The sequence below is a fragment of the Betta splendens genome, chromosome 1 (assembly GCF_900634795.4).
Source record: "Betta splendens chromosome 1, fBetSpl5.4, whole genome shotgun sequence".
Lineage (NCBI taxonomy): Eukaryota > Metazoa > Chordata > Actinopteri > Anabantiformes > Osphronemidae > Betta > Betta splendens.
In genome coordinates, this window is record NC_040881.3 from 2,251,893 (window position 1) to 2,270,520 (window position 18,628).

General features: G+C 48.9%; 1 protein-coding gene and 1 long non-coding RNA gene across 6 annotated transcripts; one reads left to right on the top strand and one right to left on the bottom strand.

The window, feature by feature from the left end:
- Positions 1-307: 307 nt before the first annotated feature.
- Positions 308-7,135, bottom strand: zgc:92360 (uncharacterized protein LOC436988 homolog). 2 transcript variants are annotated; one of them, XM_029160397.3, is made up of 11 exons: positions 6,696-7,135; positions 5,466-5,596; positions 5,144-5,235; positions 4,287-4,369; positions 3,943-4,055; positions 3,711-3,857; positions 3,454-3,537; positions 3,295-3,357; positions 2,134-2,205; positions 1,282-1,513; positions 308-1,165 (listed from the first exon to the last, which is right to left on the bottom strand). In XM_029160397.3, the coding sequence occupies exons 1-11, from the start codon at positions 6,781-6,783 to the stop codon at positions 1,137-1,139; spliced, it is 1,134 nt and encodes a 377-aa protein (XP_029016230.1). In that variant the 5' UTR covers positions 6,784-7,135; the 3' UTR covers positions 308-1,136. The 2 variants fall into 2 exon arrangements, with proteins under 2 accessions (XP_029016230.1, XP_040927637.1); XM_041071703.2 differs by lacking the exon at positions 6,696-7,135 and adding an exon at positions 6,433-6,685.
- A 1,739-nt stretch (positions 7,136-8,874) lies between these two features.
- LOC114861453 (uncharacterized) lies at positions 8,875-12,616 on the top strand. 4 transcript variants are annotated; one of them, XR_008694092.1, is made up of 5 exons: positions 8,875-9,153; positions 9,240-9,839; positions 9,916-10,022; positions 10,437-11,229; positions 11,757-12,616. It is a non-coding gene; the product is annotated as an uncharacterized LOC114861453 (long non-coding RNA). The 4 variants fall into 4 exon arrangements; XR_003786801.3 differs by having other exon boundaries at positions 10,437-12,616; XR_008694093.1 differs by having other exon boundaries at positions 9,244-9,839; positions 10,437-12,616.
- Positions 12,617-18,628: the final 6,012 nt, after the last annotated feature.

An 18,628-nucleotide genomic window follows, 5' to 3' on the forward strand; every position in this document is an offset into this window, starting at 1 on the left:
TCATCTGTCCTACCTCTTTCTCACTGGGGTGAAAAACTTGCACGGGCCTATAGATTTATGAGGAATTTGTCTCTGGCCTGAACCAACGGCCTCCAAGCACCGAGGTGTCACTTTAAACACCCACCAGCCTGAAAAATCACACAAATGCAGAGAACCACCTATTACTGCAAAATGGTGACTTTGTTTGTGTCATGCTTTATTGATCCCTGTGATGAAGCTAAATTATAGAAACGTGTGATCGTGGCAGGAACAAAGGAGCGTTACATCAGCGGAGGCAGGGGAAATAAACCATGTACACAAAAGCAAGTCATTTGAAATAGAGATATAGGCATTTATTTTGTTTTGTAGTAAAAGTTCATGCAAGACGTCAGTCAGTAAGTAAGCAGGTCAATCATAGACACATTTAAAAATATTGTATAGCACCAAATCAAAACCTAATGTGAACAGCCTCTTTAACAATCTAATGGGAACATGCTAAAATATCGCTAAAATATCACTAAAATGTTATTTGATACCAAACATTAAAGGACAAATAACTGCATTGCCAGTAATAGTGAAAATGCTCCGTTTGCCACACGGACGCGCTGTTAGACTGTGGAGGAGTCTCAGTCTACGGAGTTCAGACTCAGGTCCATGACATCAGCTGTTCTGTGTCCAGTCAACCGGGCCGCACGGTTCTGCTGAACGGAGGCTGTTGTTGATGTGTTGAATCAGGTGGAGACATTTGAACTGATGCCCCTGATCCTCCTCCAGCGTCAAACTTACTTAAATTACTTAAAAGAACAATTACATTTTTCGTATAAAATACACACACACACACACACACACACACACACACACACACACACACACACACACACACACACACACACACACACACACACACACACACACACACACACACACACACACACACACACACACGTGAGCGTGAAAGACTAACTGACAGATGGTTGTTTAAATGTATGAAACAACGCAGCCACCAAAAAAAAGGGGGAAACAGGTCATGACTGATATTAACACGACGCTGTCCAGAGATGAAGGTCAGGAGCGGCTCAGTTTCCAATATGCCAAGAATAAATGTGTGTCTGGTGTCCAGTTACTGAAGACTTGACGGTGCCACAGGCCTGTGTTCATCAATGCCTGTGGTTGAACATGGCCTCCACTTGAAAACAGGAAAGTCCAGCGTTAGAAACAAACATCTCTGTTACACGTGGTCAAAACAATAAGCTTCATTCCACAGATGATTAGCATTCGTTGATAGCGTGGGATCCTGCTCACTTGTGTAGTCCTGAGGGGACATCTCCGTGTTCATGATGTCGTTGAAGTGCTGGAGCCACTCCTGCTGGTCGCTCTCCACCTCGCAGGTGAACAGGAAGGAGCGTCCGGGCGTCTCCAGGGTGATGCCGTGCTGCCAGGCGCTGCTGCAGTGCGTCACAGGAGGGAGGCCGGCGGAAACGTTGTAGCCGTGGGACCTGTTCCCCAGGAACACCTCCCCTTTGGCAAAGGCGTCCTTCAACACACAGGCCTAGAATCACTAGCGTGACTATGAGCCTCCTGTTGGGTTATAGTTAGCCCGAACCCGAACCCTGGCCCACTGCTCCTCCAGAATGAACTATTAGTGCTACTGACCGTCTTCGTTCTGTAACTCTATCATATTGCTCCAAAACACAACTCAAGGCTTCAAATTGTGAAATGCAGACGTCACAGAACCAGCTTGTTCTGCAAAACGTCTGTGGATGTAACACTTGCATGGACTAAAACTATTAGCTGCGATTGAGTGACTTTCTGCTCAAGTGCGGACTGGGAATTGTCTTTCCACATCCTCTCATCTCTGAGCTTTTCTTGTCCAACACTCGGGGGGAGTTGGACATCGCAGGCGCTTACGCCGTTAATCATTGCTGCTCTCTGCCCAACTCTTGCGTCAGCGGCGCTAATCTGCCCTGATGTGGAGTTAGCCAGGCCTTGGCACCGCTGGCCACGCCCAGCGATAACGCATGTAGAACAGGAGGAAAGCTGCTCGAACCGAGTCGAGGCTCCGCTTCACAAACAGCCTCTCATTTTAATATTGTCTAAGTCAGTGAACAGCGCTGACAGCAGCTGTGAGGACCGGGTTTCGCTGTCGTACTGTACCATGGGATCTTTGAAGTACATGAGTCGTCTGTGGTCCAGCGTGAACCAGCGTTTCTTGAAGCCTTCTCTCTGCTGCAAAGACAAGCAGGTCGTCAGTCTACAGACACACAAAGCAGCACTGTGCCGACAGAGGCGGCACCGGTCTGGGTTTCATTCAGAACCTGAGGAGTTTGAAGTCTTTGAACGTCCAAACTTCCTGATACTTTATCTGAGGCTGTGGGAGGTGATGCAATAAATGAGTCAATGTAATGTGTGTGTGTGTGTGCAGTGTTCTCCTTATCTACATCTAACAGAGTCGGTCTGTGTTGAAACGATGCCGACAAGCAGACAGACACGGAACCGAACGGTCCAGAGCTGCAGATTAACCAGGTGAAGTTTGACAAATAGTCCAAAGTTAAAATGAGCAGGTTGTTAATCATTTTGATTAAAAATGACTTTTAAATCATTATCCATCTGAGTTTTGAGGAACTCATTATGTTTGGCATTAAATCCACCACAGGGCTTCACAGGTGACATTAAAGCATCGTCCCCATTAGCGATGCATCATTTCCAAATACCATGAACTCGTCTGGATGTTTACTCCACAACAACCACAAGCTGGATTCGAAGGGTTTCATGGCTCTCGCCCTTTGGGGAGTCGCCTGAACGCAGCACCTACTGAGCTGAGGAAGGCGAGGGTCCAGTTACATATGTATGAATGTCCTAGTGTTTCTCTAATCAAACACGTGTGTTTGTGACAGGTGGACATGTGAGGATTAATTGGATCCTGAGCCATTCAGACACGCACACACACACACACACACACACACACACACACACACACACACACACACACACACACACACACACACACACACACACACACACACACACACACACACACACACACACGAGGTGCGAGGCGGCAGGTCGACCCCTCAGCTGTCAGGTAGTTACACAGGCCGCTGGTTCAGTCCAAGCAGGACCACAGAGGTTTTTTATCGTAAGCCTGTCAACATGTTTACTGATTCACAAGTATGATTGTTGTTGATTGATGTTGTTTTATACATATCCATAAAACCACTATATTAATTACTAAATTAAATATTAGTCTTTGAACAGGATCAAGTCTTAGTGATAATCTGCCAGCTCTAATTGTGTGTCTGTGTTGGAGCTGCTTGCCTTAGGACCCGTCTTCTCCATGAATCCTTCCTTCAAAAAGTTGCGGGTGAGTTTAGGCACCAGCTGAAAGAAGAAGACATGAAACACACACAAACTGTGTCACTAACACAACAAACACAACACCAGTGTGTGTGTGTGCGTGTGTGTTTGTGTGTTCACCTCAGCGTCTGTTGCCCCAGGAAACGCCACCTTCAAATAGTGAAGCTGAACCGCACGGATTGAGTTAAACCATTCTACAATCACCTAATGAGAGAAAGAGCGAGAGAGCGAGAGAGCGAGAGCGAGAGCGAGAGCGAGAGCGAGAGAGAGAGAGAGAGATGTCTGGTTTACACTTCAATCTGTTTTAAAAACAGCCAGAGGATGTGTGAATAGTCATGTTTTTTCGTTTCCCAGCCCTGAACGCTGCGCTCACAGACCTTGCTGCTTTCGTGGTAGACGAAGATGCTGCGGGTGCTGTAGTCCTTGAGGAAGGTGAGCTGCAGGCCGTTGGCGTTGCCCGTCTTCTCTGGCTGGAAGGTGGCGTTGATGGTGTCCACCTTGATCACCGCTTTGGGCTCCTTCGCCTGGAGAAACGAGGCGTTTAGTGACAACTCGAAGCCGTGGTTCCTCGTGTGGCTCAACGGTTCATGTGCAGAAGCTGCTGCTTACGTCGATTTTGGCAAAATACTTGAGGGTCCCGTCTCTCTCTGAGAGGACGAAGCGCCGGCTCAGGAACTGCCCGTTGTCGCGGCCCCTCTTCATCAACATGCCGTCTTTGGTTCCTGCAGGAAACCAGCAAAGATCATTCCTCAGTGCTGAAGAGACGCGTGGAACAGGAGGTGATCCATCGCTGAGCGTCAGACGTCACAGGTCGAACGCTGAGCAACCGTCATCACAGACAGATCGACAATAACACAACAACACACACGTCCTCAGACGCCGAGGCCTGACTCGACGCTGCATCCGCCACTCGCAGGCAGGAGTGGGTCCGGTCCAGAAGTTCTGAAACTTACCGTCCTCGTACGGCAGCCGGAGCCCCGGCTCAGTGAACTCTTTCCTCTCGTACTTGGCCCTGATCCACTGCTCCTTCAGAACCCTGCCCACAAACAGAGAGCAACACGCAGTCACCTGAAGGGTCGGCGTGAAGCGCCAGGAGCCGCTGCTTCAGGGTCACACTCCTCTGAACCTGATCAGAGGCAGAACTGCCTCGTGTCAACTGTAAACGTGTGTTTAGACAGAAAAACTGGACTGAGGCACATACTTCACATCCCATAGAGACCTTTCATTCAGTAAAGCTCCGCCTTCAAGTCAAGTAACATGGTGGAAAACCCGACTTCTGTGTTATTAGTTGGAATCTCTGCTCCGAGTCAGATTCATACAATTCCTAAGATTCCTGTGTAGAAGCTGCCTCAGTCCCTCCCCTGGAGAAGGCGCTGCAGCAGAGACCATGCAAAACACCCTTTTCTCATAATCTGACTGATCTGAAGCCTTAAAGGAAATGACTAAACATGATTTTTTCACTGTACATTGCGCTGGACTGAGACCAACTCCAGCCGAGCTCCTCGTCGTTCATTCCACAGCTGTTATTTTACTGAACCCTCTTAAAAGCCTTGAGCAACAGAATCAATTGAAGCGTGAACACGACACTAGTTTTTTACCCCCGTGGTCTGAAATTCCAACAAACACGCCTCAACATTAGGAAGCGTTGTCTTAATCAGGTTCCTCTGGTTAATGTTGATCTGGTTCCAAGACGTAGAATTGACACGTGATCCTGAAGCTTGAATCAGTGTCAGGGTCTCACTTCAAAGAAGCAAGATTTAAATGTGAAGGACTGGTTGATGCCGACAGAAGCAGGAAGACGCCGACTCACCTGCAGTCTTTGTGTGTGGGCTTGTAGTAATACGCAGGAACAGCAGCCTCATACTTAGTCTTGATCAGCTCGTTTCCCTTCTGAGTCATAAACTGGGAGAACACAAACAGGAGAGGGGGTAAATGACGAGGCGGATGGGATGAATCCCGTTTGTCCTGGAACCTGGAGCTGCAGGACGCGAGTGACGACGTCACGAGAAACCTGGCTGCATTTGAACCCGAGCAGAACTCATGAAGTGCAGTTACTGACTGAACCGGGACCAGCGGAGGTCTCCTTCCCTGCAGCTGCAGGCCGGCGGCCGCGGCGGCCATTATCTCCTCACCTTTATCTCCTCGTCCTCCCAGTGGCCGAGTCGCAGAGACTTGACTTTGCTGATGTCGGGAATGTTGCGGTGGATCCCGGAGCAGGCGTGACAGATGAACACGCCCAGCGAGCACGAGCCCCAGTCTGGGTCTGCACACACACACACACACGCACACACACACGAGCACACACACGCACAGACACACACACACACACGCACACACAGACACGCACACACACACACGCACACACACACACACACACACACACACACACACACACACACACACAGGTCACCGGGTCACACAGCCAACACAGAGATACACAATTCATCTAAACAGCAGCTAACATGAACAGAAAACCACCTCTGGCAGGTCTCAGCAATCAGCTGTTAACAATCTGGAGACACTTCCTGTTCTACTTGGATTTGACCACAGACATCTTTCCTTCCAGAATTGGTCGACACTAAACAAAGTGTGTGTGTGTGTGTGTGTGTGTGTGTGTGTGTGTGTGTGTGTGTGTGTGTGTGTGTGTGTGTGTGTGTGTGTGTGTGTGCTGCATTGCTCTCATACCTCATCGCAGGCACACAACAGGGCTTTCTATAAACATTCAGCAGATAACAGAACAGAACCATGTGCTCGGCTGAGCTCAAACCGAGGTTTCATAACGTCAGGGAGGGACGGATCAACAGACCAGTCCGCACATGCACGGAACAAACGAGACGACTCCCATTAATCTGCAATCATCAAGGACTTGCAGGCAAAAGGTGTCCAGATGTGAATGAGATTTTCAGAAAGTAAAGCCCAGGATTCAGTAACGACTTCAGGGATGTGAAGGAAGCGCTGCTCAGCGACACGGCGCCTCAGGGCCTGGATTCTGGATTCTGGACTGTGGGACTTTGGAACCTGCGCTGAATGCAGCGATCATGACCTAAACTCACCATCACACACATCACTAACAAATATCACTCCATTGGCTTTTATTACCAGTACCAGCTGGGCTCCGACCAGTGGGTGAGGTTGGGAGCAGCTCTGCACTCGTGCTTGTCACGACCTGTTGAATTTCTGAGCTTCTGCTTCTGAAGCACCCGCTTAAAAGGCTTCACCTACAAAGACGAAGTGCTGGAAACCTGCGGCCACGGGCTGACGTTAAAGCTACTATGTGATTACATGACTGCGGACGGTGCTTGGTCTTTGACCTTTCACCTCGTCCCCTGCTGCCTCGTGCCCACCTGTACATGACGTCTTACCAGGTGCGCCGCAGTCTGCGCAGCTGTCGTTCCCGGGCTTCTGTAAGATGTCCCGCAGTGCTCGGTACGTCCTCTCGGTCGCCGTCATTTCACAGCTCGGACCGCTTGTTATACTTCCAGACTCGGAGTGGACCGGGTGGGACCGGACGCGTCACAGCCAGCGAAGGCAGGTTAGGTGCTCACGGGTCTCCGCAGGTATGCGCCCTCTGCGCATGCGCAGTGCAGCCGCCGCCTGCTAGAAACGCAAACCAAATCCCGTCTAGAAAGTTTCCACGCTCATCCTCCCTTTTCTTCGCTTCCACGTGTAAATGCGGCTGTGACGGCTTCAGGTGCGCGCGTGGCGCGTCCGCAGAGCCCAGAACGCGGAGCCGGACCGTCCGCGTGGCGCGCAGAGAGACCTCCTGTAGGAGGAAGTGAAGCGCGGAGGTTGTCCAGACTTGCTTTTCCGCATAATTACAGGTTGAATCGTGGCGTTGTCGGCACAGTTTTAAAGACCTGAATGATGATTTAACAGTTTGACATTCAACAAAGTCAAGCTGTGTCCGCCGTTCTCTTCTTCACATTGAAATCGGTTTGATCGATGATATGCAAATATTAGATATACTGTAAATATACTGGATTTAATAAATAAGACAGATTAATACACCCTGCATTCAAACAATGGGTTAATTCCATTCCAGCTTTTCATTAAGGCAAATTTAGTGCATGTTAAATATTGTGCTGGCTCAGTCCACGACCCTCTTAACAGAGTTGGAGTTAACGGAGGCCCGTGACGCACTGTCGAACCGGTACCAGACTGAGACGTCGTGTTAAACAGGCTCAGGCCTCCGGCACCGCTTCAGTAGTTTGGACAGTAGGTGGCGCCAGTTCACCACAGTTGCTCCTGCCGTGGGTTTTGGAGTTCATCAGTATTATTATTATTCTACTCAAAGCACGCGCTCCTCTCAACGCGGCTGTGGGAGGAAGGTGAGACCCGTCGGCAGCAGGAAGCGCCGCTGTTGAACATAAACATGTCGTGTCGTTGAAGTAACTTCCCTCCCGCGTGGTCCCTCGTACCTAAGAAGGACCGACAGCCGCCGCTCGGGCTCGGATGCGGCTCTGCGGCACCAGAAGGCCAATGCTCCGCTACGGAATCTCCTCTGAATCCTCTGCTTTCTGTTTATTTTGGAGCCGGTGCCAAAAGCTGTCACACTGTGGGCCGGCGCTTCCAGTGAGACGGAGGATGAGAGGGAGCAGCTCATGGTAATAATGGCACCTGTCAGGCAATAAACACACCAGTGAATCCATTCAGTTCATCACTATCATCTCCACATTACTTTCACCTCCCTTGTTTCAGTTCAATGACTAATATATATTTTTGCATGAAGCTAAAAGGGACTAAATAAATAATCACACTTCTCTCAGATAAGGTGTTGTTCTATACACAACTTGAATCCGGGCTAAAACGTGTTGATTCTCGGCGCCTGTGCCTTGTGATTTATCTGCACACACTTGGTGGCATTTTGAAAGTGTCTGAGCATGACGGGGACTAAATGGCAGAAAGTCATTATGTGTCATTATGTGTCTTGCTGGGTGCGTATGGCATATCATGGCCTGTCTGTGGCGCTGCCCTGTGTCTGGACCTGCAGCCCATTCTGTGATCAGATCTGGTTATACATTGAGGTTCAGACGTCGTCCAATTAGGTCTAAATCAATGCAGGACTGAGTGCTCAGGTTGAATCAGCTCTGAGGTTCTGGTGTCGAATCTCAAGAGAGGGGAAAAACTGACCGAGGCCAGAAAATCCCGCTGACTGGATCTGGAACGAATCGGGGCCTGGCTCCATCAGACAGAAAGGGGCAGAGACAATAATAAAGTGCACAAGCAGCCTTGGGTAATCGCTGTTTATTTTGTCGTCCTGCTGAGCCACGCAGCGTCTTGTAATTACATTCAATTTTATGTGTATAGCACCTGAAGACACTTCACCTTTAAGATCAAGACCTTAGAGGTTTATTAAGAGACAATCTCAACAATCCCTCACGAGCAAGTGCTTTAAAAAATCCCATTACCAAAATAAACCTCCAGCAGCACTGGGCTCACGGTGGGGTCCATCCTGGGTCGGGTGGGGTGAGGGCGCCGAGAATCCAACCGGGCCAAGGGAGAATCACTGCCCTCAGCAGGGGGGGGGGGGTGACGGTCAGAGGTCCAGCATCGAACTCCAGACCGTGTCTCCAATCGGGGTTCCATCACGTGGAGCCTGTTCTCCCTGTGTCTGCGTGGGTTCTCCAGAGACAAGCAGTAAAGTTAATGAGTGACCCTAAACTGCCTGCGGGTGCGAGTCTGTGACGGTTTCTCAGGGATTCAGAGAATGGACGGACGGCACAACGGCGCTGCTGTGTGTGCAGCTCCGGCCCACAGAGAAGCGTGAGCGCCGACGCATTGGTTTCCACCACCTGGAGAAGAGCAACGGGGAGGAATCCAGTAAGTGACTGGTCAATTACCAAGCAAATCATGAAATTAGCTTTAAAAGGGCAAACTGCATTACTTGACCATGTAAATGCATTCAGCCAGACTTCAAGCCTAATGTGGTTATCGACAGCCATCAGAGGCGACGAGGGCGGAGTGAAAGCGTCAGGATGAGATGAGGACAGAGCGAACAGAGAGGAACGGCATCGGAGGCTTAAACGAACAAAGGGATAAAAGCAGCAGCCACTGGGCCAGAGAGGATCATAAAGGCACAAATGGAAAAGGTTTGCAGAGAAAGACCAGCTGACGGAGAGGAAGAAGCAGCAGGAAAACGCAGCAGGAGGAAGCGGAAGAGCGCGTATTAGTGGTGGCAGGCGCGCGTGGAGTTAATGGGCTTTCGCCGCTTCCTGTCATCCCGGTGCCTTTTGAACCGTGGCCTTTGCATACAGAAAGATCATTAACTCTCCTCCGTCTCCTCCGGGAGACGAACCCGCATCCGCACAGAGTCGGTCATTCTGCTGATGGAGACGCTGCATTCTGCCTTCACCTCCACTGAGATTACACTGACTGGCACCAAACGGACCGGGCCAGAATCAAAGAAAATATGGGTCGGACGGTGTTTGACCTCTTTCACTCTGCATCGGCTACGCAGCTCGTTACCACCTTTACCTTCCACACACTGAAGCACCTGATTTACCAGAGTGAGAGAGAAGTGCATCAGGTCCATAAGACGATGCTGATGAACATCAGTGGCTGAATGTTCTTTTTTATTAACAGATTTTCAGAAGTAAATACGATGTCACCACTTGGTCTCGCGTGAAACGTCCAGAGAAGCAGGAACTGGAGCTACGAGCTCCTCACATCTCTGTCAGACCAGTGCAGAGGTAAGTGCTTTGCCCTCAGGCACAAACACAGCTGCTCTTTGAGAAAGGAAGGTCTAGACCACCTTAAAACTCCATAGAGCCCATATTATATGCAGCAAATGTTGCAATAAGCTCTGGGTCAGGAACTGAACCCTGGAGCTGTTCATGCTATGGAGCAGAGGCAGGACGGGGACGAGGATGGTGCAATACCTGCTGGGTAATCAGGTGTATCAAGCCTGCGTGAGGCAGCAGAGTGGGGGTGGAGGGGTGTGTGTGTGTGTGTGTGGGGGGGCTCATTTCAAGCTGCACTTGAAGATATTTATTATTTTAGTTGTCATTACGCAGTGATAAATGTAAAACTTCAGAGAATCACTATTCACATTTGGTCTTTAATTTCTAAACATCTGCATTTTCTGTTCCTCTGTTTTCCTGCAGAGCCTGAACGTCTCATGACCAGGAACCATGTGTCACTGTCAGTCTGATGCAGAGTGAGGTCTTGCTCTTGTTTCAGCCCCTGAACGTTATGAGTCTCATGTATTATCATGGATCCATGAGGTGTCCTGTAATTACACCACAAAGTTAACAGAACAGACAATTTCATCCGAAAATAAGGAATCCTACTGAACTTGAACTAATCATATGACTGACGTTGATCAGTCATATGATTAGTCATTTACTGCAGACTTTTAAACCATGATGAATGTTAACTCTGGGTTCTACAGTACAAACATCTGCTACAACTCCACTCTGAATCTTAAACCTGGAACCTTCTCACGCCAAACTTAAGCCTCGCAAACAGCAGCATGTTCGTGTCAAACACCAGCGTGAGACGTGTCTGCTGGACGGAAGCTCCGTTTAGCTTGTTTTTTAATTGGCAAAACAAAGTGACTGGAGCAAGTTTATTAGAAGTTTAGCTCCAAACAGAAAGCGTCACAGAGCGTTTCTGAGCAGGAGACTGAGCTGAATGTGCTGATCTCAGTCCAGTTCAACATCCCAGTGACCCAGTGGCAGCTCGCCGTCTGCTGGGCTCTAACCAGCATCAGCTGCTCAGGTTGGGACTTAGTGTCACAATGTGGTTCCTGTTCTTTTAACAAAATCACCCAAACTCCACATCTGATCCCCTGGATATGATCTGAGTTTCCTCTGAATGAAACCTACACAAACCTTCTAGCATTCATGAACGTGGGCCAATAACTGGCGTGGACCCTTCAGCTGTTTTCCATCAAAGGTAATCATTGGTTCCTCAGTGCGTGAACGCTGTGGGTGAAATGGAAGGGAGGATAATTATTCCTAATACGATTACAGTAATAATACAACAGCACATGATTCATGAAGGAATTTATAGAAATATTACACAGAACCCTGCTTCCGTTTCGCTGCTCGTTAATAAAAAAAGAGAGTTTTCGGGTGCGCGTCGAAGGTAAAGGCGCAGCAAAGTAGCCGCATAACTGAGGAGAAAGTGTGCGCAAAGTCTGGCGGCGCAACAGCGCAAACGGGGGGACCGCTTCACTGACCTGTTTGACTGCGAGGACGTTGGTATGAGAACGTGTATGGGAGCGATACTAGCCACTAGCTAGAATAACAACATGTGTTCTGTGCATGATCTACCGGACTTCCTGCAGACCGGTCCAATGGGCTGCTGTCAGTCTGCTCCCTCTCAATGCGCTGACTCTGCAGGACCTCTGCCACCTTCACCTCTCTCTCTCTCTCTCTCTCTCTCTCTCTCTCTCTCTCTCTCTCTCTCTCTGTGCCTAGGGATGACTGGATCTGTGCCAGCTGGGTCTGCACCTTGGACAAGGACTGCTCCAGGTCAACCTTCTCGGACTCGAGGGTCACGATTTAAGTGCTTAACAGCCCATTTGAAGCCTCATACTGTATTTGCAGATCTGACTCTGTTGTTGTTGTTGTTGTATTAATATTAATCCTTCTCATGATTCCATATACTACTTACACTTACTTCTGATGCTTTTCATTTTCAATCTATATTGTGCTCATTCCTTGAATATGCTGGCTGTGTTGTAATGCATTGTTTTCTAGCTTAGCAACCTAATAATTTCTTCTGACTAACTCAAACTGCTGCTAATGACGTTCAACCTTTTGAAAGCAACCTCAAGAATTAAAGCACTTGAAGAGTTGCCCTGTGTCCCTTGCCGCTCATTTGTCATTCAAGCCCCTTTTTCAGGTTTAGGCAGTTTGGAAGCTAAAAAACCCAGAAAACCTGCCAGGCTCCACCTGGCTATAAGTTTAGAAAAGCCATGGATGTTTAGTTGCCATGGAGACAGGATCTAGCCTTAGCTATTAGGGTACCAGTGAGGCAGATAAGTGTGTAGTTAGTTTCTGCCAGCGTGTTGTGGAGCCATTCAGGGCAGCACCGTTATGGGACCACTGATAAATCTTTTATCTGTCCAGTTTTATTGCAGGTGTCAGCGCGTATGTGCACCGTCTGACGCGTGGGAAAGGAAATCTGACGGCGCTCTCCTCACAATCTGTTCACTGCATCGACTGTCAGATTCGCTGTGTTGTCTCACTGTGGAGACACAGACACAGATGTCCTTCGTTGAACGTCTGGACCTCCAATGCTCCATGTTTCTCTTCTGTGGTGCTCTGATTGTGAACACAGTTCACGCTGTCATTGCCTTCATGGCTTTAATGAACAGGCGCCATGATTTTATAATCATTAAATTATGTACTTAAACTGAGGATCCACGTTCCGTTTGCTCTTCATTGACAGTAGTGCACCAGTAGATTCCCACGACACTCAGATGCTCCCTCTCACAGAACTGGTGGATTTACTCTTGTAGGATGTGCCCAAGAAGGCAAAAAAACATTAACACAGCAAATCCTCCTGCTTTATTAAGAAGCATCTCTTCTAAATGTGTGAGACTCCGGCTGGAGTGTGTGTCTAATGTAATATTAATGGCAGCAGACAACCGCATCCAATCTGTGGTGAGGAGAGAAATAAGCCACCAACATGGAAGTGGGGCAGAACCCAGAACAAACTGCCTCATTTCGGTCTTAGCTGCAGGTTGTCACCTCGTTTTCACCATCGCGAACACAACTCTGGTCCCTTTGCAGGTTGCCAGGTTGGGAGCTACCGTAGCGCTGAGAGCCGAGGACGCCCGGGTGAACTGTGCTGGAAATGCACCCTCTTTGGATGGAAACGTTAAAATCTGAACTGTTATTGAAAATCAAACGCGGAGGCATCCACTCGGATTAGCAGCAGAGAGGCAGCGTTTTAAGAGGTTTATCTGCGTTACGTAACGTGGATGAAGAATGACTGCCCATCACCGTGTTGGGACCAAACTGAAAACCGCTGCTTCCATTCGCAGCGAGGCTTCAGTTTGTGATGCACAGCAGAAACGTGGCCTGTGCTCAGAGCATTTAGTCTATGATGGTGTTATGCTGTAGTGCACGTACAAGAAGGAGCAAGTGCCGACTTATTCATGTGCTGTTGAGGAAACTGCCCCCTGCAGACGTTGGGGCTGGTTGTGAACGCCAGTGGAAGGTTCTGCATTGTTCCTCCGTCTTCCACGTCTCCCGTGACGCTGTTGTGCTCATCTGGGGGACGATCACCTGCTCACACAGCTGTGTGTCATGAGCAATCAGCCACAGCATGTACTGTATGTACTGTTGATGCCAGAGTCCGACGGAGCCAGATTGTCTCGGTCCCAAGTGGCTCCAGATTTACCTGCCGACTTCCAGCACAGACAGAGAGATGCAGCGATTGGTAGTGAGGCCTCCGGCTGAAGCAGCTGAATGCTTTTATGGTCAACGCGTCTCTGGAACATGTTTGACCTCTGACCTGAACGGCTGCTTCCCGTTTAGCTGACAGCTGGTCAGACTGCTCTCGGAGACTTGGCACCTTCGGCTTCGTAGTGCGATATCACGGCATATGGTCGAGTGAGAAACTTACTGCATTTCACACTAAGTCAGTTGTTACAACGCAGATACTGTATTAAAATGTTTTGGTTGTTTGTTTTACTGCCCTTTTACTTTTCACATATAAACAGCTGAGGAAGCCACAAGGGAAACATGGCCTCTGTTTATTTTAATAGACTGCATGTCTAAAGCAGCAGCAGTTTAACATGAAAAGCCTCCAGCAGAAGCAAACGGTGAAGATACGGTGGAAACAGATTCACAACCACCCTGGCAGGTTGTTTGGCCGCGACCTGCACACGCTGGGAACATGCAGCTCAGCCGATACCTGGAGGTTCAGACAGAGGGAGTCGCACAACTGCAGGAGAACGAAGACACAAAGGTTTGTGTAGGTAGGTGAGGTTTGTGTGTGCCAGGACCCGGCTGATCCCACTGTGCAGAGAAAACCAGTAGCTTCCCAATGTTTATACTGAAACCAGGTATAACAGTCGCTTTAGATGCTGTGACAGGTTTTCATTCCATCATTGTTTGTGCTGATTGTTACCTTTTAAAACGTCTCCTCACGCTGAGGTGGAAACACTGCAAACTGCTGATCTTCAAGCTACTCCTTGTTCTCCTTGCTCAAGTCTCCTCTTCACACTTCACATGTCATTTTCACACAGAAAGCTAATAATCACATTAGGTTCATGCACTGACACACAAAGAACTAAAACAATCTAATAACACCATAATTGTAGCTCTGCTGTTTTCCTTAAATACAAGGCCAGGATCTCTGAGCAGCTGTAATCAGTCATGTGCCTCATCCACCTAATGGCCAAACAGAACCATGAAATGGCCACGAAGGCAGAGGAAGAATATGACAAAAGCTGACGAGCTGCTGGCGATCGCTGACACTAACAAGTTCAGCCTGACAAGCTGACAATCCGGTGAAAATTCAGCAGTTGTCAAGACCACGAGCAGCAGAATCTGACATGTTCTTTTATTCTGATGCTAAGACTTGAATCCTGCGGCTGTCCACCCACGCTCGCAGGGGAAGAAGACAACTACAAACTAAAAAAGTGGATGAATGCACACGGAGAGAGACCAAAGCAGCCTTTACCAGAACCAGCTCAAATAAAGCAGCACAATGTCATTTGAAAGACGCACAAGGTGACGGTGACGCAGAGCGGACGAAGGCTGATGAGGAGAGCGGGGTGGAGGTCAGCGGTGGTTCAAAGACGGAGGCTGTCCTCTCTCATAACAGGTTCAATGGTGTGAGCAGAAATTACAGCTGATTGAGCTTCACCTCTGCTGCTCCTCTCTCCATTATTCACCCGTCCGATGCTAATGTCTCCATATTTGCCAGCGTTGCGATCAATGCTTCATCATATTTAGGCAGCGGATGGAAATGATGGTTCAAATGTGCAAAGGGAGGCAGAACATGAAGACATGCTGATTTTGAAGCTTACGTGGCATCTTTGAGGCAGTCCGTGTGTTGGCACCCGTTCTCCTCCAGAGCCTTGTGACCCCGCCTGTTGCTGAATATTGCTGGTTATTTTATACACATTTGCATTTACATCCATTTGTGGAGGAGTTTGTGCCCACAGCATGCGTCATATGCTAATATACAGGTAAAGGTCCAGAAAGTTGAGTAACCTTCATGTGTATATTATTTTCTAGCGCACCTCGCTGGCCTCCTCTCATTAGCGTTTGCTCGACTGCGGCGCTCAGTGAAGAACTTTCTGGTGATCCATCTGTCTGTGGAGTGGTTCAGAGCCCCGGGTGAATACCCTTTCTTTCCTCTGCAGAGTCGCACTCTTCACTGCTCTCTGCTGCACCCGGCAGATGTTTGCTGTTAATTAACAAGCTAACGTGGCAGATGTGGAGGTCGAGAGCTTGATGCATTCACAGGTCCCCGGGTGCCAGTAGAAAAAGGCTCTGTGTGCTGGGCCTTGCAGGTTAGAGTATGTTAAATGCATGTGGGTCTGTGCTTCATACTCAAGGTCAGGACAAAACACTGTGGCCAATCAGTGGCCCTTTTAGTTTGTGAAGTGTCACTTAATGTGCACAAAACAACCTGGGGAGTGAGTAACAGGTCAAGAGGCAATAAAGGACCCGAGCTGCTGTTGCTTTGCGTCCAACCAAAAGGCTGCTTCGAACCACAGTCATGTTGGATGTATCATGTGTTGAATTCATCTGACGGAGCGTTGGCATCCTGACAATAGCTTGTAAATGAGAGCAGTTTGCAAAGCCTGGAAATGAAAAGGACTCTTCCTCTTCCTGAAAAGCAGAGCGCAACCGGCAGCTCCACAGACTCATGCAGTTCAAACACGTTGCATCATTCTTGTTGTGAAATAGTCTAATTAGCTCCGTAACCTGGGGAAACAAAGGAGAATCGCATAACATCGAGGTTAGAGTTAAGACAGGAGGAAAATGGACCAAGTTCCCTGGAGGTGCACGTTTCCCACCGTGAGAAAAATGATGCGTAACACCTGATGTGTTTTAGTCCCTCAGGCTCCAACCAGCGTCTTAAAAAAGAAGAGGCAGTTATGGCTGCAGAGCTTTTGTGTTTGCTACACAGCCTACAGGATGTTACAGCAAATGACCCAGACTAAAGCTCAACCACTGCTGAGACGATGACGCAAGTCAATGCAGCGTCCCCAATGATGAGTGGAGCTGTTAAACGGGTGTGTAGGCTGCTAACAAGCCCTGGTTATTCAACACCACGCAGTGAGGACAAACGAGGTGATTCACGATAATAACCTGCACCTACAGTAAAAGAGGAGGGGACCCGGCTTCGTCCTTAATGGACCCGCGTGTTTGGAGCAGCAGGCAAACCTGCAGAAAAGGTCCAGCAGCAGAGTGTCAGCAGTGAGAGGAAGGACCGGCTCTGGACATGATAGATGTGGACCCGGCTCACACGGCGCTGCATTTAAAGCAGGCGCTGAGGCCCAACTCAAAGCTGTCAAAGCCAATTTGTCCGCAACAATTACAAAAACCGCATTCACAAACAGATACACGCGTGCGGTGGGAGGAGTGATACACTGATTAAACCAACCACGAGCACCAGCACTACAGTGTGACCGCTCCCACCAGGTTCAAACCCACCAGAGCACCCGGTGTGTCCTTGAGCAAGACACCAGCCCCCAGGCGCCGTGCATGGCCCCCAGGGGACGGGTCAAATGCAGAGAGTCATTTCCCCAATGTGGGATCAATAAAGTTCACAGCTCAAAGTTCACCCTGTAACCTCCTACATTGGGCTGTCACACGTCCACTGGGAAAAGACAAAGTTACTGACACAAAGCCATGACAGTGATCTGAAATCAGACTACGCATGTTCAGGTAAAGACCAACTGTAGGAACGAGCTTGGAGCAGACACAGGACCTCGCACACAGGACCGCTCCCCGTTCACGCTGCTGACAGAGACGAGAGCAGCTGCGTGGATTAAAAGCTGCACATCCAGCGTGTCCTGTGAGCGTGCGTCTGCCAGCAGATACAGTAGAGACGCTGCGGCTGAAGACAGAAGCTAATTTGACTCCACACATCTCATGTTTAAGCTCCTCTCCCTCCTCATTGTTTCCGTGGCGTCGGTGTATAAGCTTTAAGCCTGAGCCTGAGCCGGTACCGTATGTATGCTAATAGCAGCTCCTCCTATTGTGCAGCTCTGCACACGGAGCAGGAACCACGCGTGAGGCTGCTGCGTTGCTTAATTGGTCGTTTATGGATCAGTCGTTCGCTCTGTGGCCCAATTAAGCTTTGGATCAGAATCCAGTTCCCTCTGAGAGCGAGCGAGCGAGCGCTCATGGTGGTATTTCGCTGTAAACTGAGGCAGTCGCACGCGGCTGGTCAGCAGCACCTCTGCATGCGGCTGCAGGGCAGAAGGCGCCTCCTGACCCGTCCCACTGCGCTGACTGACTGAGCACTGCATTAGAGGCTTATTACCTTCCAGTGCTGCTCTTGTCCTCTGGGGGGCGGCTTTGGTTCCCATCACACCATGTTCAGCAGCGCAGAGTCTCAGGCTGCTTTTGAAAATTAGCTTCTGGTAGTTTACTGTAAATCATTATTCAGGGGAAGACATTTTCAACGGGCAGTAGTTGAATAATGAATGCTTTAAAGTTTCTCAGCCCAGTGCGGCTCCAGGGACGAGTGACAGGTCTGATTGTTGCTGAGGCATTGAACTTTTAATGGAGACTGAACCACTGCAGGTGGGCTCTTCTCATGTGGCAGCTGAAGAGCTTCGGTGAGTCAGATCTGATGAAGATGAAGATGAAGATGAAGCCGCTGGTCGGTCTCTGTCTTACAATGACACTTCCTTCTCTGCTGATGATGTGCAAAGAATGGAGACGGTGAATAAACATTTAAATAAGGACGACATCAGTTGGACTGACGCTGAAGCTGCCAAATACAGAACACTGTATGTATAAGATAAGAAGGTAAGAAGGTTGAAAGATGCCTCCCCCAAATAATAATGAATACACATCTTGGGTTTATTATATTTATTACTGTCTATTATTTGTCTTCCTTTCTACCACTTTTCCCGTTGACTGGCATGGAAAAATACAAAAAATTATTATTATTCCCTAAGCAATTTGAGGAAATGTTCCCACCTCCGCTCCCCCGTCCGCGTCTGTATCTGCACACGCATCTGTGTCTTGTTGCAATGCTTTTAATTTTTCTGCCTCAGATGTTGCATTACTTCCTGCAGGTCTCACCCCGGCTCCTTCTAATTGAACCGGCTCGTTACCGGCTGAGAATTAGCTCGGACACCCAC

Excerpts from the sequence above, each read along its gene's own strand:
- zgc:92360 (XM_029160397.3), bottom strand. The coding sequence starts at position 6,783 with ATGACGGCGACCGAGAGGACGTACCGAGCACTGCGGGACATCTTACAG. Across the intron at positions 4,056-4,286 it reads CCGGCTGCCGTACGAGGACG|GAACCAAAGACGGCATGTTG; the intron begins GTAAGTTTCAGA and ends GGTTTCCTGCAG. Across the intron at positions 3,538-3,710 it reads TCTACCACGAAAGCAGCAAG|GTGATTGTAGAATGGTTTAA; the intron begins GTCTGTGAGCGC and ends TTCTCTCATTAG.